The sequence below is a fragment of the Equus caballus genome, chromosome 19 (genome assembly GCF_041296265.1).
Source record: "Equus caballus isolate H_3958 breed thoroughbred chromosome 19, TB-T2T, whole genome shotgun sequence".
NCBI lineage: Eukaryota > Metazoa > Chordata > Mammalia > Perissodactyla > Equidae > Equus > Equus caballus.
This window is the reverse complement of record NC_091702.1, coordinates 58,738,616-58,760,763: the sequence shown is the minus strand read 5'-3', so window position 1 is coordinate 58,760,763 and position 22,148 is coordinate 58,738,616. Positions and strand designations below refer to the sequence as shown.

General features: G+C 39.3%; 1 protein-coding gene across 15 annotated transcripts in view; it reads left to right on the top strand.

Annotated features, from left to right (window-relative positions):
• The window catches only part of HHLA2 (HHLA2 member of B7 family), a 97,073-nt gene that overhangs the window by 54,450 nt on the left and 20,475 nt on the right, over positions 1-22,148 (top strand). For 13 of the 15 annotated variants that reach the window (XM_070242849.1, XM_070242852.1, XM_070242847.1 and 10 more), the window contains 6 exons: positions 10,354-10,443; positions 12,020-12,361; positions 13,495-13,758; positions 16,211-16,528; positions 19,161-19,322; positions 21,968-22,017. In XM_070242849.1, coding sequence (XP_070098950.1) covers positions 10,380-10,443; positions 12,020-12,361; positions 13,495-13,758; positions 16,211-16,528; positions 19,161-19,322; positions 21,968-22,017 — 1,200 coding nt within the window. In that variant the 5' untranslated portion in view covers positions 10,354-10,379. Of the gene's footprint in view, positions 1-4,601; positions 4,687-10,353; positions 10,444-12,019; positions 12,362-13,494; positions 13,759-16,210; positions 16,529-19,160; positions 19,323-21,967; positions 22,018-22,148 lie in introns of those variants that run through there. The other 2 variants (XM_070242856.1, XM_070242860.1) reach the window with 2 other exon arrangements.

Genomic DNA, 22,148 nt, shown 5'->3' with positions numbered 1-22,148 from the left:
ACAGAGTTTTCCCTTTGTTATGACTTCTTTCACAAACTGGCTCAGCGCCTTGAGCACTGCGGAGAGGCACTGAATTTAAAAACAATGCAGAGGAGAAGGCAGTGCCCTGGAAGCTGCTTTTCCTGAAGGAACGCATAACGTCGACTGGCATGATGCCAGCGATGTGAAATATTCTTGTTTTTCAGAAAAGAGAATTGACTTGCCATGTGGCTCTGGTCATATCTAGGCCAGAAGCTATGAGGCTGGGACCAGTCTTGAGTGTTACTGACGTGCACGCTGGGGGACCTGACACCAGTGAAGTTTGTCATCGTTGTCACAGTTAGCGCTGATGGCTGCACTCAAGTTAGTCTGTAGTTATTAAGATGGATACAGGGGTAGCTGTCTGTCCTCTTTACTTTATGCTTGTGGAATAGCCTCAATTTTCTCTTCCGTCTGATTAGTCTCAGCATCTGGATTTCCTTTTGCCATGTTCCATTACAGAGGCTGCCTCCCTGCTTTTCTCCCCCACATCTGGAATCCAGCCAAAATGTACCAGAACAAGATGCTGCTAACATTTGGGCCCTTCTAAAGGGTGTTGATTGCAACTTGGGTAACTTCAGTTTAATCCAAGGTGGAAGATTTCTGCTGCTTTGGGGGAAGAAAATAAGTGTCTAAAAATAAAGCTTAGGCATAAAAATAGGGCCAAATACTCATTAACTGCCTCACTTTGCTGAATGCTGAAATTATTTCAACAGTGCTAAATCAAGCATTTGTGTAGAAGAGGTTATTTTTTTTATTCATAGTACTTTATCTTAGATGATAAATGGGTTACTGTAATTTGTCGTCTTATTCAAAAGATGTGAATAGTCTCATGGACCTAATTTTCGGCTCCTGCTCATGCTGGCCCTTGAATTGGAGCTCTTGTGTCACAAGCCTTTTGGAATGTATGTTGTCAGGTATTCTGGGAGAGACTGAAGGGGCAGGCAGGACCCGGAGCCAGGGTACACAAGCTTGGTATGCAAGGGTTAAAAATTTGGATCTGAGTGTGGTGGGAAGCCACTGGGGAGATTTAATTAGGAGAATGTCACAGAATGATTTTTATTTAAAACATGTGAATCTTGGCTGCTGTATTGACAGTGGATTATAAGGAGGCAAGATGATAAGAGGCAAAGGTAACCAGCCAGATGTGGGTTTTAGACGTCCAGGTAAGGGATGGCAGTGATTTTGGAGTAGGATGGTAATGGTAGAGTTGAAGAAAAGTACACAAATAATGGAGCTTTATCTAATCCATTAATGAAAAAGACCGGTTAATGGATTAGATATGGAACATGAGGGAAAGGAAGAATCAAGGCTGATTTCTAAGTTTCAGGTCTAAACTGGAGGATTTGGTATCAGTTATTGAGATGAAGACTGAAGGAGGAATAGGGTCATTTTTGTTGTCTTGTCTTATTTGGAGTGGGGCAGGGAGCAATGGTAAAGGGAATGAGGTGGAAACGAAGAGCTCAGGTTAATTCTGTGATGCCTATAAGGCATCTCGTGAACAGGTCAAATGGGCTGTGGAATATACCATCTTGACTCAGTAGGTAAGTTTGAGAATCCTTGGTGTACAGGTGGCATTCAGAGCCCTGGAATAGAGGAACTCACCTAGGGAAAGAGAATAGAGAAAATATAAGAGAACATTCTATATTTGCACATAAATAGGGCAAGCAGAGGATGAGACCCATTAAAGGACTAATAAGGAGCAGCAGTGAGGAAGGAAAACTAGCAGGATGTGATGGTCCAGAAAGCAAGAGAAGAATCCTCCACGAGCAAGGTAACGGCCAATTGTGTTGAAGGCTGCCTTGAGATTGAATAAGATGAAGACAAATGGTATCCACTATTTTTGGCAACATGGAAATTCTTGGTGACACTGGCAAGGGCAGTATGACAGGTCATGCAGACAGGAGCCCAGAGTGGATTGAAGGGAGGTTGTAAAGGGGAAATGGGGGTGATTATTCTGACAATTATTCCAAGAAGTTAGTAGAACTGAGAAATAGGTTGATAGCTTATTAAGTGTCAGAAGACAATATTGTTTTTTCTCATGTTCATAAGGTGGGAGATATCGGAGCATTTGTGCTCATGGGATTGATCAATTAAAAGAACCTGATGATACAGCAGAGAGGGGATATAATTTCAGGGGCAAATTTCTTAAATGCAATAAAAAAAAAATGTGGGATGCAGAGTAAAAGTGAAGAGTTTGGCTCTGGGTAAGAGCAGAAGGAGAGGCTGAAAGAGTGGACACAGCTGTTAATGGGTTGGTTGAATTGGTGGTAAGGAAATAAGGGAGTATTCATAATTGATTGTACTACTTAATGAACCAGGAGCATCAGCCAAAAGGGATTTGGGAGAGGAGGATGTTGTAAGTTTCAAGAAAAGGTAGCAAATATCTGAGTCATTATGGGGCAAGCAAGGTGAACGTATAGAAGGACAGTAGACATGGGTTGTCCCAAGGTTGCATGAATAAGCTGGATGTGAGTTAATTTTTGCTTGGAAAGACCCTGTACTTAAATCATAAGGTTTTTTTAAATTAAAGTTTATTTTTTGCCTATAAAGGTAAAAAACATTATTACATATTTACGTATGTTCATAGTGGAAAATGAGTTTAACGATTACTTATGATCTTACTATTCGGAGATAATCATTGACGTATCTTCTTTCATACTCTATACATAGAAATACATCTATAGGAAAAAATACATGTCTTATCCTCATAACTGATACTATTTACAAGTTTTCACTTCGCCAAACATTTTAGTTAATGCTCTGAGAAAGATGGAAGCTATTGGAGAGACGACTTTGTCATGTTGCAAATGTTTTCCGTATTTATTTGTATTTCAATGTTTGTTTTTGTTCTTTTTTCCAATTTTTATGTAGACATATCTGTCATAGAAAACGTGTGGTCATGTTAAAAAGGCCTTCTTCCGAAGTTGTATATTCGATTACTTTTTCTAGTATTTAAAATGTAAAAGTGAAATTATAAATTATTAGTCTACCAGATTTTATTTTGATAAGGTGTGATAAAATAATCTAATTTTATTTTTTGTAGTGCTTTTAATTATTCTTAAATCTCATATCCTACAACAAGTTTAGAACACAAACTTATAATAGTAGAGCTACCAAATAATTTCTTTAAAATTTTCTTTTAGAGATTTTTATAACTAATTACACACTATTCTTTAAAAAGCCTATTTTTTAGGGGCCGGCCCCATGGTGCAGCAGTTAAGTTCGTACATTCTGCTTCAGTAGCCTGGGGTTCACTGGTTCAGATTCCGGGTGCGGACATGGCACCACTTGGCACACCATGCTGTGGCAGGCGTCCCACATATAAAGTAGAGGAAGATGGGCATGGATGTTAGTTCAGGGCCAGCCTCCCTCAGAAAAAAGAGGAGGATTGGCAGCAGATGTTAGTTCAGGGCTAATCGCCCTCAAAAAAAAAAAAAAAAAAAGAATACTTTTTAAAGAATAAAAATAATCTATAATTCCACCAAGAGAGAAAATCAGTTTTATTTTACTTACTTGAAATTATGTGTATACGTTTTGCCATCTAGATTTTCTCACCTTTTTTAGCTTTTGAAACAGTCTTTGTGACCATGATTTTAATGCTTGCCTTATGATTTGCACTATTATTGGACATTTAAGAATATGTTTCCAGGTTTAAATTGTTTTATTATGTGTGAGTACAAATAACACCGTAGTTAACATCATTGGCATTTAATATTTAATTGAATTTGTTTGGGGTATATTTACTCTAAGAGCAATACATGTCCACTGTAGAAATCTTTAAAAATAACAGACAGAAACTATTATCCAGAGAACCACTATTGAACGCATGCCAAATCTTTATTCATTCAACAGCCATTTTCCAGTACCTATTGTATAGCAGGCACTGCTTGAGATGTGCAACTTGCTCTTTAGAGCTAACATCCCAGTGAATATTTAGTGACATCACATCAGTCTCCTATGTGCAGAAATGTGTGTGCTTTTTTTTCATTCTTTTTTTTCTAAGTAATTTTATTGAGATCATAATGGTTTATAACACTGTGTAATTTGGGGTGTACATTCTTGTTTATCAGTTTCTGAATACACTTCCTTGTGCTCCTTCTAGCATTTTCATCCATCACCAGACATATGCACCCCTTTGCCCCTTTCCCCCACTCCCTACCCTCTTCCCCTCTGGTAGTCACTAGTCTGTTCTCTTTATCCATGTTATTTGTTATCTTCTACATATCAGTGAAATCATGTGGTGGTCTTTCTCTGTCTGGCTTATTTCACTTAACATCATACCCTCAGGGTATGATCCATGTTGTTGCAAATGGGACGATTTTGTCTTTTTATGGCTGAGTAGTATTCCATTGTGTATATATGTTCCACATCTTCTTTATCCATTCATCAGTTCATGGGCACTTCAGTTGCTTCCACACCTTGGCTATTGTGAATAATGCTGCAATGAACATAGGGGTGCATAAGTCTCTTTGGATCATTGATTTCAAGTTCTTTAGATAAATACTCAGTAGTGGGATGGCTGGGTCATATGGTATTTCTATTTTTAATTTTTTGAGAAATCTCCATACTGTTTTTCATAGTGGCTGCACCGGTTTGCATTCCCACTAGCAGTGTATGAGCATTCCTTTTTCTCCACATCCTCTCCAACACTTGTTGTTTGTCTTGGTAAGTATAGCCATTCTGACTGGTGTGAGGTTATGTCTTATTGTAGTTTTGACTTGCATTTCCCTAATTATTAGTGATGTTGAACATCTTTTCATGTGTCTGTTGACCATCTGTATATCTTCTTTGGAAAAATGTCTGTTCACATCCTCTGCTCATTTTTTGATCAGGTTGTTTGGTTTTGTTGTTGTTGTTGAGTTGTATGAGTTCTTTATATATTTTAGAGATCAACCCTTTGTCCGATAAAAAGATTTGCAAATATTTTCTCCCAGTTGGTGGGTTGTCTTTTCGTTTCGTTCATGGTTTCCTTTGCTTTGCAGAAGCTTTTTAGTCTGATGCAGTACCATTGTTTAACTTTTTCTTTTGTTTCCCTTGCCCAAGTAGATGTATTTGAAAAGATGTTGCTAAGACCAATGCCAAAGAGGATACTGCATATATTTACTTCTAGGAGTTTTATGGTTTCAGGTCTTACATTCAAATCTTTAATCCATTTGAGTTAATTTTTGTGTATGGTGCAAGATAATGGTCTACTTTCATTCTTTTGCATGTGTCTGCCCAGTTTTCCCAACACCATTCATTGAAGAGACTTTCCTTTCTCCATTGTATGTTCTTGGCTGCTTTGTTGAAGATTAACTGTCCATAGATGTGTGGTTTTACTTCTGGACTTTCAAATCTGTTCTATTGATCTGTTTGTCTGTTTTTGTGCAAGTACCATGCTGTTTTGATTACTACAGCTTTGAGGTATGTTTTAAAATGAAGGATTGTGATGCCTCCAGCTTTGTTCTGTTTTCTCAGGATCACTTTGGCTATTCAGGGTCTTTTGTTGTTCCACATAAATTTTTGGATTCTTTGTTCTACTTCTGTGAAGAATATCATTGGGATTCTGATTGGGATTGCCTTGAATCTGTAGATTGCATTAGGTAGTATGGACATTTTAACTATATTTATTCTTCTGACTCATGAGCATGGAATATCTTTCCATTTCTTTATGTCTTCTTGAAATTCTTTCAGTAATGTCTTATAGTTTTCAGTGTACAGGTCTTTCACCTCTGGTTAAGTTTATTCCTAGATATTCTATTCTTTTTGTTGCAATTGTAAATGGGATTGTATTCTTAATTTCCCTTTCTGCTACTTCATTGTTAGTGTATAGAAATGTAACTGATTTTTAAAAATTGACTTGTACCCTGCAACTTTGCTGTAGTAGTTGATTATTTCTAATAGTCTTCTGGTAGATTCTTTAGGGTTTTCTATATATAAAGAACCATGTCATCTGTCAACAGCAAGAGTTTCACTTCTTCCTTTCCAATTTGGATCCCTATCATTTCTTTTTCTTGCCTAATTGCTCTGGCCAAAACCTCCAGTACTATGTCAAATAGGTGTGGTGAGAGAGGGCACCCTTGCCTTGTTCCTGTTCTCTGATGGTTTTCAGTTTTTCACCATTAAGTATGACGTTGGCTGTGGGTTTGTTATATATGGCCTTTATTATGTTGAGGTTCTTTCCTTTTGTACCCATTTTATTGGGAGTTTTTATCATAAATGGATGTTAGATCTTGTCAAATGCTTTTTCTGCATCTATTGAGATGACCATGTGGTTTTTATTCTTCATTTTGTTAATGTGGTGTATCACATTGTTTTATTTGCGGATGTTGAACCATCCCTGCATCCCTGGAATAAATCCCACTTGACTGTGGTGTAGGATCCTTTTAATGTATTGCTGTATTCGGTTTGCCAATATTTTGTTGAAGATTTTTGCATCTATGTTCATCAGCGATATTGGCCTGCAATTTTCCTTCTTTGTGATGTCCTTACCTGCTTTTGGGATCAGGGTGATGTTGGCCTCATAGAATGAGTTAGGAAGCACTCCATTTTCTTCAATGTTTTGGAATAGTTTGAGAAGGATATGTATTAATTCTTCTTTGAATGTTTGGTAGAATTCTCCAGAGAAGCCATCCAGTCCTGGACTTTTGTTTCTTGAGAGGTTTTTGATTACTGTTTCAATCTCTTTACTTGTGATTTGTCTATTCAGATTCTCTATTTCTTCTTGATTCAGTTTTTGGGGGTTGTTTGAGTCTAAGAATTCATCCATTTCTTCTAGGTTATCCACTTAGTGGGCGTATAGTTTTTCATAGTGTTCTCTTATAATCCTTTGTATTTCTGCAGTGTCTGTTGTAATTTCTCCTCTTTCATTTCTAATTTTATTTATTTGAGACTTCTCTCATTTTTTCTTGGTGAGTCTGGCTAAGGGTTTGTCAATTTTATTTATCTTCTCAAAGAACCAGCTCTTAGTTTCATTAATCCTTTCTACTATTTTTTTAATCTCTCATTTATTTCTGCTCTGGTTTTTATTATTTCCCTCCTTCTACTGACTTTGGGCTTTGTTTGTCCTTCTTTTTCTGGCTCTGTTAGGTGCATTTTAAGATTACTTATTTGAGATTTTCCTTGCTTGCTGAGGTCAGTCTTTATTGCTATGAATTTCCCTCTTACGATCACTTTTGCAGTATCCCATAAGAGTTGGCATGTTGTATTTTCATTTTCATTTGTCTCCAAGTATTTTTTAATTTCCCTTTTGATTTCCCATTGATCCGATTGTTGTTCAATAGCATGTTGTTCAATATTCTCCACATATTTCTGACTTTCCCAGTTTTTTCTTGTGGTTAATTTCTAGCTTCATAGCATTGTGGTTGGAAAAGATGGTGGAGATGATTTCAATCTTCTTAAATTTATCGAGGCTCACCTTGTTTCTCAACATATGGTCTCTCTTTGAGAATGATCCACGTGCACTTGAGAAGAATGTATATTCTGCTGTTTTTGGATGGAATACTCTCTATATCTATTAAGTCCATCTGATTATTTCGTTTAAATCAACTATTTCCTTGTTGACTTTTTGTCTGGATGATCTGTCCATTGATGTAAGTAGGGTGTTGAGGTCCCCTACTATTATTGTGTTGCTGTTAAATTCTCTCTATAGGTCTGTTAATAATTGCTTTATGTACTTTGGTGCCCCTGTGTTAGGTGCGTGTATATTAATCAGTGTTATGTTCTCTTGGTGGAATGTCCCTTTTATCATTATATACTGCCTTCTTTGTCTCTCATTGTCTTTTTTAACTTGAAGTCTACTTTATCGAAGTATGGCAACACCTACTTTCTTTTCTTTGCCGTTAGCTTGGAGTATTGTCTTCCATCCCTTCACTCTAAGCCTATGTTTGTCTTTAGAACTGAGATGTGTTTCCTGGAGGGAGCATATTTTTGGGTCTTATTTTTTAGTGCATCCAGCTACTCTGGGTCTTTTGATTGGAGAATTCAATCCATTTATATCTAGAGTGATTATTAATATGCGAGGGCTTAATATTGCCTTTTTATCCCTTGTTTTCTGGTTGGTTTCTGTTTTCACTTTTTCTCTTCCTTTGTATTTCTGATTGCCATTTCATTTTGGTGGTTTTCTGAGGGGGTTTTATCAGTTTTCTCTCTTTTTTTGAGTTGTGGCTCTGCTCTGATTTTGTGTTTACTGATTACCGAGAGGATTATATGAAAGATCTTGTAGATGAGATAGTCCATTTTCTCATAGCCTCTTATCTCCATTAACCTAAGCAGCTTCTTTCCCTTTCCTCTCCTATTCTGAGTAATTGTTGTCACAAATTGTTCTGTTTTAATGTTGTGAGTTTGTGATTGAGTTGAAATTTTAATCATTACTTTTGATGCTTTCTTCTCCTTTAAGTTGTAACTGAGTCTTTGCCTTCCTGTTCTGGTAGAGAGCTGCAGTTTTCTGATTATGTTTGTCTATTTATCTCCTTGATCAGAGATTTGTAGACCTTTGCCTTTCTGTTTCCAGTGTGAGGGCATCTTTAATTATGTCTTATAGGGGAGGTCTAGTGGTGATGGAGGTCCCTTGGCTTTTGTTTATCTGGGAAAGCATTTGTTTCTCCATTGTATCTTTTGCCGGATAGAGTATTCTTGGCTGAAAGTTTTTTTTCTTTCAGTATTTTGAATATATCATTCCACTCTCTCCTAGCCTGTAGGGTTTCTGCTAAGAAATCTGCCGACAGCCTGATAGGGTTTCTTTTGTAGGTTGCTTTCTTCTGCCTTGCTGCTCTTAGTATTTTTTCTTGGTCATTGACTTTTGCCATTTGTACTATTGTTTGCCTTGGAGAAGGTCTTTTAGCATTGATGTGATTCAGCGTTCTATTAGCTTCCTGTATTTGTAAATCTGGAAACATCCCAAGGTTTTGGAAGTTCTCAGCTTATTTCTTTGAACAGGCTCTCTGCTCCTTTCTCCTTCACTTCCCCCTCTGGAATACCTACAATCCTTATGTTGCTTTTCCTAAGTGAGTCAGATATTTCCTGAAGAATTCTTTCATTTTTTAAAAAAAATCTTAGTTCTATCTCCTCCTCCAGGTGTAGAATGTCTATATATTTATCCTCTAACTTATTTATTCTTCTCTCCATAATAGCAGTTCTATTTCTTAAGGCTTCTAGATTATTTTTTATTCCATTAATTGTGTTTTTCACATCCAAGATTTCTGCTTGATTTCTTTTTTATAGTTTCAATATCTTTGGTGAAGAGATTCATTTTATTTCTGAGCTTATTAATTTGTCTTTCTGAGTTCTCTTGTAAATTGCTGAGTTTCTTTATGACAGCTATTTTGAATGCTCTGTCATTTAGGTTGTAAATTTCTGCATCTTCAGGATTGGTTTCTGGAGAATTGTCATTTTCCTTCTGGTCTGAATTGTTGCTGCAGTTTCTCATGGTGTTTGACAAACTAAACTTTTATCAGGGCATTTGTGGTAGTTGCAGATTCCACCTGTTATCACTTGGGGGAAGCAGGAGCAGAGTTTCTGGTCCCACCCCATCTGCTGCAAGCCATGGGGGTAGTATGGGTGCTTGCCCAGGCCTAGGGAATGTCCAGTCGCTTGTGTGGACTGTGCTTGGTAGATGGGGCTTACTTGCTGGACTGAGATAGGGCCACTCCTTGGTGCCACAGGGGAACAGTGGGCTCCCCCTCCCTATGGGAAAGTGGGCCAACGTCTGCTTCTGCCTCTTCCCATGGCCACCTGGGACTTGCTCCCTCCCTCGGGGCTCAGCAGCACTATGGGTGCCTACGCAGGCCTGAAGTGTACCTGCCCCAGTGTGTAGATCTGCTGGGGCATCTGCTTGCAGTCAGGGCTGCTCTACTTGGTGGGTAGGGCTTCCTTGCAGGGACCAAGCTAGGGCTGCTCCTTGGCGCCGCAGGTGCATGGTGGGCTCCCCCTCCCTGCTTGGAAATTGATCATGAGTGGGCTAATGGCTTCCACTGCCTCTTCCCACAGTCACTGTGGGACACATTCCCTCCTATGGGGCTCAGTGGCACTATAGATGACTGTGCAGGCTTCGAGTGTGCTTGCCCAGCATTCAGATCTGCTGCAGCCTGAAATGTGTGTGTTTTTAAAATGGGATTATGTACTTAAAAGTTGCATTGTAATTTGATTTTTTTCTCCTATAACTTTAAGAACTTCTCTCCATACCATTGAACCATCTTTTACAATATCATCTTTAATGGCCACAGAAGAATTAGTCATATGGATGTGCTATAGTTTTTAACTAATCCTCTACAGTCAGACACTTTGATTCTTTCTTTTCTAATTCCTGTTTGCCCTTAAAATCTATAACATGAACTCTTTGCTTCTCTTTGATAGTATAATTAGCATGACCTCCCCAAGACATGAGGGCAGAGGCAGTGCTGTCTTTCTTCCTCATTCTTGCACCATCTCTGAGTGGATTTCCAGGTAAGTTTCTTTATAATATACCCAAGTATTAGTTATTTGTATCAATAGAGAGGAACATGAGCACGCAGTGCACAGTGGCATAGCATTGTGAACTTTTCTAGAAGATCAGTTGATGAGAAGCGGGAAATAGACTGGAAGTCTCCATGAAGATTAAAAATCATATTTTCTCCTGTCTACTCAATTAAGACTCTTTCTAATCTGCTATCTGCTACCAGATATAAAATCCCTGGAAAGGCAAGTTTGATTGATTGGTTGATTGATGTTTTTTTTAAGTGTAAGCTTGGTACTTACTCAACACAGAAGGCATTATCAGCTTCTCTAGGACCTGTGATAGGCATTGTGAATTATTCAGTGAAATATTAGAGGGTTTAGTAGAGCAATTAGGAACATTGATAAAACCACTCCTTTCTTTACCACCTTTCCATGTCTCTCTCTCAGAGATGTAAGACCACATCTCTCTAGCTCTCTGTACATAAATAAACTAAATCTCTCTGAGAGAAGTGGGACATGGCAGAGTGGAGGGAATCTCAGAGGAGGAAGCAGAGGAAAAAGACTTTATGACAGGGCCACATGAACGGCCAATTCTGCCATCTTGGGTGGCCTTGGCCAAGGTCCAAAGGAGTTTACTCCATTGTCTGTAAGATAAGATCTACTATCTTAGAATCCATAGATAGGGTATAAGATCTACTTAAAATGTTTTATGAGTTGGTCAAAGAAACTGGATACTGCCTTCAATGATTATGAAATGGCTAAATATATTTTCTTTGCAAATTTTCTTTATTATGATGAATTCATTTGCTTTTTAAAATCAACTTCTGAAGTTGACAATAAAAAATACATGCACACGCACACATAAACCAAGAGGATTGGACTTCTGTTTATATCTAGAATAATATTCCTTCACTATGTTTTCATTGATTCATAGGATTTACTGAGACTGATCCCAAAGCCAAAACAAATGGGTTACTTTATCACTTCATGTCTCCTTTTGCACTCTCCCTGCTGATGTCCTTTCCTGCTTGAGACTAAGGTCTGGATATTTCTAACAGATTCCTGAACTCAGCATTGTCTTCTACATGCTCCAAGTATTTCCTGACCCAACCAGCTGAGTTTGTTGTGTTCTTTTAGGGCCTGCTAGCTCTAGCTAGCTGGATAAACTAATTTGTTATTGTTATAGTAGGTGTTAAAAGTGAATGTGTTCAGGGAATAAAAATCAGCAGGGAATCTTTCATATACATAATATACATAATTTTAAGCCCCATAGCGGGCCAGGATCAGAGGAGACCTGAAAACTATTGATCGAATGGGTGGCAAACTAGTGTTTTTATGTTTTAAGCTATTGCCAATTCTCATAGTTACAATGAATCAAACGCATTCAATGAAAATTGCAGCAACTCAAGCATAGAGCTTCATGGCTTGTTTCTAGTAATCAGACTAGCGAGGGCTCTTGATGTCATGGTCTGTTAGCGATCAGGCTGCTGACCTGGGATAGTCCTGCGGTAACTCTTGATGAGCACCTGTCACTAATTCTCTTAATAACTTCTTTTGCTCTTGATTTTTGGTACATTCTTTTCAGATTTCTTCAGTTATCTGAGTGCTCCGAGTGAGGAAGAAGTCATTGGAAGACTCGATGAGGATGTGATTCTCCCTTGCTCATTTAAGAATGGGTCTGAGGTTGTAATTCACTGGAAGAATCAAGAAACCCACACTATTTACTCATACTTCAAAGGCAGTGACCATTTGGAAAAGCAAGATCCCAGGTACACAAACAGGACATCCCTCTTCCATGCTGAAATTCACAATGGGAATGCCTCCCTATCTATTAGAATATTAAGGCTTCTGGATGAAGGAATTTATATCTGCTATGTGGGAACAGCGTCTGGAAAAACCACAAAGAAAGTGGTATTAAAGGTGGGAGGTAAGTGTGCATGTAGAATTTTATAAATCAGCAATAGTATCATTCCATGTTTTTCTAAAATGTCTTTTACTTAACATGCTATAGGCTTCCTTCCAAGTCAATTCATATGAATCTACCTCATTATTTTTAATGCATAGTATCTCATAGTGTAGACATGCTATAATTGATATACCCAAGCCCCACTGGTGGATATTCAGATATTTCCAGCATTTTACATTACAAAAAACGTTGTGATGGACATCCTTATATTTAACACTGGGAAATGATCTGAAAGGGCAGTATCAGAAGATTTTAATATGTTACTGCCACCAGCAGCATAATAGTATCCATTTTCCCCTAGTCTTATTAGCACCTAATGTTATCAATCTTGAAAATTTCTTGGATTATAATTAGTCTTTGGGTGGTGAACAAGATATAATCTACACAGAATTCGAAATATATTACGATGTACACCTGAAATTTATATAATGTTATAAACCATATAAAGCAGCAATGCTGCTGCAATAAAATAAATTAAAAAAAATTTCTGCCTATATGATGGCTAAAAAAATATTGAATTATTGATTTAAATTACATTTTTCTGTTTTCTAAATGAAAATTTTACTATTACATGCATTCCTGTTGTCTGTATTAACTTTATTTATGAGGGGAGGGGTATTTTCTAAGGGGTTGTTTGGTCCAGCACTGGTTCCATCTCCCTCTGCCCCATTTAGTGCTTCAGACCTTGACTCAGAAATTTAAGAATTATGTGTACACAAAGAGTCAGAAAGGCTCACAGTCAGGACCTGAAGAGTTCAGAAAGCTGCCTGAGCTCTAGTGTACACAGACTTTGATGCCCACATTTTGGTTGTTCAGGAAGGCCGTTAGATTTCTTTCTAGAATTCTTTTCAGTGAACTGAGATTGCCAGTTGCTATGTATCCATGAATGTTCTTTTTTCTCTTGTGGATAACTATACAGTATCTTAAGTTTCTACAGAGTTTTTGCTTTGTTTTTCCTTTGAGTAACTGCCAGGTTTTGCTCATAAAGCTTAGCTTTTTATTTCATGGGTATTAAAATAATGTGTTCTACACAGATGGCCTAAAAAGAAGCTAATAATGACGGTTCTTCATGTGACCTCCTTTCTCTTCCATAGCTTTTGTCACACCTGTGATGAAGTATGAAAAGAGGAACATGACCAGCTTCTTAACATGCAGTGTGCGAAGTTACCCTCATCCAAGTATCACATGGCAAGGGGACGAGACACCTATCTCTGAAAGCACTCTGGAAGAAATCGAGTCTTCGGGGTGTTTTCATATTTACAGTACAGTGACTATTACAGGATCAAATTCATCTTATGAATGTGCTATTGAAAATTCATTGCTGAAGCAAACATGGACAGGACAATGGACAGTGAAAGGTGGGCTCTGTAGGACTTTCTGGGTACATGAGCTGTCAGAGGTTCGGGGGAATGGGGATTGATTTATAGGGAAAGGAAGAGAAGAGAGAGAAAATCCATCTGTGGCAGTTAGAAGACAGACTGGAATCCCAGGTCTAATAGTTACTGGCTGGATTCCCTTAAGCAATCGTTTTTACTTCTGAACGTTAGTTCCTCATTCATAAAACGGAAGGAATTCCCACCTTGCTAGGTGTTTATAAATGAAGGAAAATATTTGTGAAACAGAAAGCAGCAAGCCTATCCATGAATATTACTGTATTTCTCCATTCATCCTTCAAAAAGATTTTCGACCTGCATTGCAGTTGAAAAGATCAGAGGAGAGGGGCCGGCCCAGTGGCCTAGCAGTTAAGTTCACACTCTCCGCTTTGGCTGCCTGAGGTTTGCCGGTTCAGATCCCAGGGGCAGACCTATGCACTACTTATCAGGCCATGCTATGGCAGGCATCCCACGTATAAAAAGTAGAGGAAGATGGGCATAGATGTTAGCTCAAGGCCAGTCTTCTTCAGCAAAAAGAGGAGGATTGGTGGCGGATGTTAGCTCAGGGCTAATCTTCCTAAAAAAAAAAAAAAATAAAGAGAACAGAGGAGAAGGAAAAAAAGCATATCTATTAGCAGATCACAACCTCTGATTCTTGCCCATCTTTCGACTAAACAAAAACTAATTAGTACTATTGCTTCTGTTTAGTTTCTTTGTATACTATTAGCCCATTAGTCTTTACCAACACCTCTATCATAGCATGAGCAGCTTTCAATGCTCCTTCCTCTCATTTATTTGAACAAACCCAAACTCTGATTGACCTCTATATCTGTAACATATGTTTAAGAAAAGATTAAGGGGAAGAAAAATTAATTTGACACTGTTTACCCAATTCCAAGGAAAATTATTTTTATATTTCATTAGAAGCAAAGCAAAATTTTTCCGTAAATCTCCATTATATGGGGAAAGTGGAGGTTAGCTATTCTTTTTGGTCTTCTCTTCCCTTGAGTTTTATATTTTCAAAATGCTCACCAAGAAAACATTACACTTATGAGTGACTCACCACCTTTACAGGGTTTCACTGTTAAAGGCATGGGCACGCAATGTTCGCTTTTCATTAGCCAGGCAGCAATGGAAACATGGGAAAGGGTTCAAAATGTTAATATTAAGTTGTAAACATTTTCTTTAGAAAATTGTAGTTTCTCATGTTTGTTCAGAATTAATATCCTGAAGCACCACCAGTTCCTCAGGCTTAACACTATTTTGTCTTGTTGAGGGTCTGTTATGTGCCAAGCTTTGTCACTTTCAGACTGTGAACTTAGAAACAAGGACTCTTACTCATTTCTGGATCCACAGCATCTAGTGCAAACATGTAAAAATAAAACTAAACCGGGAAGTAGCATACAAAGAGAGTGATTAATTCTGTTCACTGTGATTGGGTATGAATGGGGTTATCACAGAATATATGCTCAAGGAAGTTGCATAAGGGCAGAATTTTTAAAGAGTAGAAGGAAATTTCAGGAGAAATAGGCATTGCAGGTAAAAAGTGCAGAGGAGTAAAATTGCCTGGATTTGTGGGAATATAAGCGATCAAGAGTGAAACTAAAGTATTGAGAGATAAACCTGGAGAGGGAGGCAATACCAGACCAAAGGCCTTTATCTTGCTAAGGAGCTTGAACTGCGTTCTGGAGGTGGTGTGGAGCCAGAGTAGGAGCAGAACATCAGAGAGATCCCAGACTTGTATTTCAGATGGCTTTCTATGGGATCACTCTCTAGCCGGTGGCCTGGAAAGTAGGTGAGTCTAGAGCCAGAGAGAACAATCGATGGTAGTTCATAGAGGCTAGCCTACAGAACTACAGACCAGGGACAAGATGGAACTGGGTCTGGAGGTCCAAGCCGAGAATACCCAGCAGAGACCCTGCTCTAAAAGAGCTTGGTCCAGTGGGAGATGACCTGCATACGGTTGGAAATACATACACACTTCTTATGTGCAAGAAAAGAGACTTTGTCAAGAAAGAGGGATTAAGAAGTGACTGAGACCATAAAAGAAACAGAGACTACTGGGGAGTAGATATAATAAGAGGAGAGTCCTGGGGAACACCAGCATTTGAGGGGTCAATGGAAGAAGAACACTGAGTTAAAAAGACTGGTAACTGGTAGCAACATTCATGAGTGCTCACTGTTAAAACCCAGGTACATCACCTCTGGAGCCTGCCCAGGCTTAGGCCGCCTTAAAGGCCTAAACTTCACCTTGGTGGGAGAGTAAAATAGCGATAGTAAAGATTTTCTTTTGAGAAACTCCACAGCATAAATATCTAACTGCTTTTCAAAAAGGGTATTTTCAAAGATATTTCTACATGCATTTCTAAGTGTAACTTGGAAAATTTCTTTGAAAATTTTATTTTCATTGGTGTTTCCTTTTCTACCCTGTTGTTAGATGGCCTTCATAAAATGCAAAGTGAACACATTTCACTCTCATGTCAACCTGCAAGCAACATTTCTCTACCAAATCAAAACTTCAGAGTCACTTGGTCCAGAGTGGAAAGTGGGAATTCCTCCATCCTGGCTTACTTTCTGAGCTCCTCACGAAATACGATTATCAATGAACCCCGATTTTCATGGAACAAAGAGCTAATAAACCAGAGTGACTTCTCCTTGACTTTGAGGGATCTTAGAGTTTCAGACAGTGGGGAATACTTGTGCAATATTTCTTCAAGCAATTATACTTTACTCACCATCCAAACACTGCATGTAGGTAAGTTACAAGGAGGGTTGATAGCGGGTTTTGGCTATAGCAGTAGAGATTGTGAATATCAAGTAGGGAAATTAGATTGGCATTTAAAAGCTATCTTAGACTAGTATTTCACAAAATATTATCTACAGGGATGCTTCTGGTCAAGATTGTAGACAACCCTACCTCCTTCAACCACACAGAACTCCTATATTGGGGGAAAAAAGATATTAGTCCCACAAGATTTCCTCTTCAGGGATTCAGAGCTTCAGAAATGAAGAGGAAACATACACCTTTCAGTGACTCTGTGGGCTGAGCATCTTCAATTCCTTCTTACTATTGTGCCTAATGTGTGCCTTCGGGCCTGGGGTTTTGCAAGCTGAGGCTGCAGGCACAGTAGGAAGTTAGACTTGGGGCCCCGCTGGATGCTGGGGAATCATGGCACTATCTGTGAACCTGGTGGAGATAGTCACCAGAGGACATTTGAAACACTAGGTGTATGGCTGATTCAGCTCATTGATAGTTAACTGCCAAAACTCAGTATTCAAAATGTTTCTAGTCCACTATGTAGAGAGCCATGCAGTGTGTGCTCATGAAGTTGACTTTCTAGGAGGGCTGTTGATCCCCTTACCCTTGCTGTCAACTTGACCTCGTGGGAGCCCATGGCAGGTCTCTTTCTACCCTTCAATAAAGATATGTGTCAGTGGAACATATAAATGTTTTAGAAATATCTCTATCATTCTAGTTGTGAAAACTAGGAGGAAGAACGGATTTGGAGGTTTGGTGATTCTATGGAGTGAGATCTGGAGATAAGAGCACAGGCTTTCCTTAGGTCAAGTGGTCTTCAGATAGATAGAAGCTTCTAGACAGTGAGTGATAACAACACTCCCTTTGCAGAGCTGCCACTTTGAGAGTACTGAAAACTGGGAGGCATTTGAAACTCCTATTTTTCTCCAAGGCAGGATTGTCAGTTTTATGTAAAATACAGTTCAGCTCTCATTCTGTTTTTTTAAATGTTGCCTCATGTTGGATTCATTTTGGAGCGCAGAAAAATAATCAGGAAGAAATAGTCTGAAGGCCACGTATCACCCATCTTCCTAATCAGAGATTTCATTTTCAGTTTATACAAAGCGAAGCATCAGGACCACGCCATCTCTGACAAAGAAAAGAAGCTTTTCAGAACCTCTCATTCCCAAGTAAACCCTGGCCCATTGAGACTGGTGGAGGGTCTGCCCACACCTCCCCTCAGGAAAAGGCCTGTAGCAGGAACTCCCCCAGCAGCGCAGAGAACAGGGTCAAGAGTTCTGGTACCCTAGACATCACTCTTTCAAGGAAACTTGGTTTTCTATTCTGAATGGCAATTTCCTACTTGCTGCCTTGCCCAGGAGATGCTACAGCATCTGAAAAGTAGGCCCAGCTAGGGGGGCTTCTCACTCCTGGAGTCTAGATCTGCTCGATAAAGGTTGCACTGAATTGAATGGAGTTAAATAATTCTTGCTAAATTTTGCTGCTGACTCAATATGTGAACTTGGACAAATCTCTTTACAGATGGGAGAAGTTTTTAGGGCCATGGCTCAAGTAAGAAGAAGCCATTCCTGGCAGGATTTTCTTCAGGAGGAAAAATATGCATAAGAAAACACTCTAGAAAGTCAATTTAACATTTCTACTTAATTGTCCCTTCTTTCCATGGGTATAGAGTTTCAGAATGACACAAATATGTGGAAAGATTAATGTTTTATTGGTTGCAAACATTGAGTATGTTCATAAAAATTGACATCCGTTATACAAAGCTACTCGTTTTAAAGGATAGCCATAAACATTTCCCCCATGAAGTGGCCTTCGTGCTCTAACGCTTGCTCCCTGTTCTTTGGTCGAACATAGATCACGAGAGTTGCAGAGTTCTGACTTTGGTTACTCGAGGTCTCCAAGGCTCTGCCTTCTGCAGTCCCCACTTCCTTTAATACTAATTACAATAATTCTGGTTCCAGTCAAGACACTGGAAAAGTTTCAGGCTTCTTCAGTTATTCCTGAGGAGCTCCAAGCACTCTCTGTTGTCCTGGTGGCCAGCTGTCACCTCTCACTCAGTGCCATGGCTCCTACCCAGCTCTTCTCCTCACCGCTGCACATCTCATCACTATTCCTCTAGGACCCTATCTTCTCCAGGCCAAGCGGGGACTGAGCCCTCCCTTCACCATCCAAGGAGAATGCAGGGCTGAGGCTCATCTCTGGTCAGAATCATTCCTTTGTAAAAGTGTGTTAACTCTTTTTACAATATAAAACAATAGAAGCTTAAAATGCATAATAGACTCATTGCCTCCGAAGTTTTCAGACTCTTCTCTCTCTGGACTCCCACCCCGACTAAGCCCCAAATTTGTTAATATTACAGCTTTTGCAGGTTTCCCACAATAAGCTCATTGAGACTGGAAGGTATTTATGCTCATGAAAATTTCTCTGGTCCAGACAGGGCTCTTGGCCTTATCTTTAATGGGTCTTTTCCTTATGAAAAGTGTTTTCGCTAATATGAAACCTGCCTCCTGCCTAAAAGGCAGAAGCAAATAGGTTTAAAAATAGTTAACATACTCTACCCTTTCACCCGCGTTTTATTTTTTTGCTAATTTTTCTTCCAGTTTATAGGTTTCTTGTTTGTTTTATTTAGAACCGAGTCAAAAAAGAGATATCTGGAAAATTCTGCTTCCAGTGATGATTCTGGTGATTGTGATTGTGGTGATTGTGGTGATTCTCATGATTCTGGTGATTCTGGTGCTTTTAGTATTTTACGAAGTCCCTGCATCAAGAAGATTCTACCGTTTCTGCAGAGGTAATAGCTCATGGAGAACCTGTGATCCGTCCCTGGGTGTTCAGGTAGAGGTGTATCAAGGATGGCATGCAACCATACACCTACTGCTGCTGGGCACGTAAACAGATCTGAATTTCCTGGAGAGTCGTTTGTAAAATTTATCAGCAATCCTTTAAAATACTCCCACCTAACTATTGTGCTTTTAGGAATTTATCCTGCATCAAATGGTCAGAGTCACACCAAACTATATACAAGCACATTCTTTGCAGCACATTGCTATTACTTCCAGTTTTCCTACTATTTCTTTTTTTTTTCTTTTAGGAAGATTGTCCCTGAGCTAACATCTGTTGCCAATCTTCCTCTTTTTTTTTTCTGCCCAAAGCCCCAGTACATAGTTGTATCTCCTAGTTGTAAGTCATTCTAGTTCTTCTATGTGGGACGCTGCCGCAGCACGTCTTGATGAACGGTGTGTAGGTCTGCGCCCAGGATCCAAACTGGCGAACCCCAGGCCGCTGAAGTGGAGCGCATGAACTGAATCCCTCAGCCACGGGGCTGGCCCCCTACTATTTCAATAAATAATAGGAACTTGATCAAATTAACTGAAAATCACACGTTACTTGTTTGTCTTTTTTTTTTTTTTACTAAAGAAGAGGAAAAAAATTAAATCTGGCAGTAAAGTAATGCAATTATCTTGCATTGAAAAATATCTGGAAAGAATGAAGCCAAAGCTTTAAAAACGGCTGCCTTTGGAGAGAGGTTGCCCCTTCTCCACCACCCCCCTGCCCAGGGGCTTCTGTTAGGTCTGGGCTTCCTCAAGCCCCTGGGCTCCCACCCCTGGGCTCTGTTTTCTCTTTCTTTGAGCTTTGCCTATGGTTGCTACCGCTCAAAATAGCATTGACCTTTATGGACCATTTTATTTTAATCCTTATTAAATTTTTTAAAAACCTTTCCTAAATTTTCTGCAACAAACCTGTATTACTTATTTGATTACTTATAGTAATTAAAATGTTGCATTAAGATGCCATGGTCACAGAACTTCTTAAAAGACCTTGCTTTTGTCAACAGAATTAGATTTACTTATTTCCACATTTTACAGATCAGGAGACTGGAATCCAAGAAATTAACTCAAATGCTAAGTAGATGTGTAAAACAGACTTAAGGACCCAAGCTGACCCAGCTAACTGGTGGCCAGGGGTAGATCTGGGCCCCAAGAAGCTCTCCCTTATTCCGTAATCCCCCTGAGAAGGCTCTGAGTATCCTGGGAGGTGGAGATAGATTCCATGTCCCTTTTTCTTCTTGATACCTGCCTATTGCCCCTGCTGAAGTTAGGGGATTTGCTCATAGTAGAAACTACTATTGAGAGTAAGATTTTGAGGGTGACAGTGAGCCAGAGTTCCCCCATTTCTAGCCCTGTGATTGTACTAATAGGCAGGCTAGTCCCCTTACTTGTTACTCCTGTCCCTTAGCTGGCCAGAAGTATGAAAAGATGGCAGTCTCTAGTTTGTCTCCACAATACAACCCCTGACCTAATATAATGATACTTGTGACTGGATTAGGTTCAAATTATAGGAGACAGGGGCACGAAATGCTGCTCAAGAATGACAGTTTAGTTTCTATATTGGAAGTATGCATACGTCAGGTCTCAACAGAGAACACCTGGCACGCTCAAAACTACAGAGGGGAGCACGGAAGACAGTGCACTCCCCCAGGGCTGGGAGCAGCTGATATGCTAGCAAACCTAAACTTGAAGGGAAACGAGAGGGAGCAACTCCCAAAACCTGGAATGAGAGAGTCAAGTAAAACCAGCTGCCTTGTAAGGAGAATGAATGACCTTCACTTGAAGGACGCAGCCAGACCAAGGCGACCTTCCAGGGAAGGAGCTGGAAAAATAAATACCTGATTTTGCTCTTCCCTCCCTCTGATCTCCACCCAACTGGAAGCCAGAGGGAAGAGACACCCTGCAGATAGAACTCATCCAGGTCAGCTTCCCACGGCAGAGAGCAGGATGGATTCTGACACTGGAAGAGCAGTCAGGAGACATCAGCAAAACAGTGTCAGGGTACTGGCCAGTGTTTTTAAAAATAACGTTCTATAGTTCTGTAGTCAGGTGGGCTGAATGTATATTTCAAGCTGCTACACTAAAAATCACAAAACCTTGTCAACCTCCAGGTCCCTGGTTGTAGTTTCATATGACTATGGTTTATATATTTTCTTTGTAAATTCCCTTTTCTAATAAAAATACCCTTAGTCTATGATAAGTATAAATTATCCTGGATTTTAGCAAGGCCCAGAAGGAGGGCTTTACTGAAGAAAGAACATTGTATCCCTTTTTCCTTAACCGTCACCTCTTTGGCTGCTATTTTCCATTGTTAACAGTTGGTAGGAATCAGGCCAACAATCCTAAAGAGCCAAGAATTCTTGGCCTGGTTGAACTGCCTTCATCCCCATTTTGGAGCACCTGAATCAGCCGTAAGAATTTATCGCTGTTTGTTTCTGATGAGGTATTTCTACCCTCAATGAACTTTTAATGCTGTTTGTTAGAAGAAAGATATGAAAAGGGAGTAATTAAGGTGATTCTAATAACATAATTATATTGAGGTAGGGATAAGGGAGAATGAGTGTTTGCAAAGAGATATTTTTAAAGTTTGTTCTCTTCTTTCCTGTAGCATGGGATCCTGTCTCCTCTGATGAGAATGCTCGTAATACAGAAAACAGGGTAAGTCATTTCCTTTATCAAACCATTTCTAGTATAAGAATGCTACCGTAAAACGGAGATTGAAGTTTTGATTGATTCACGTATTGCCATGCAAGACTTTTATAGAGAAAAAAAGGCAGGAGAGATTGCAG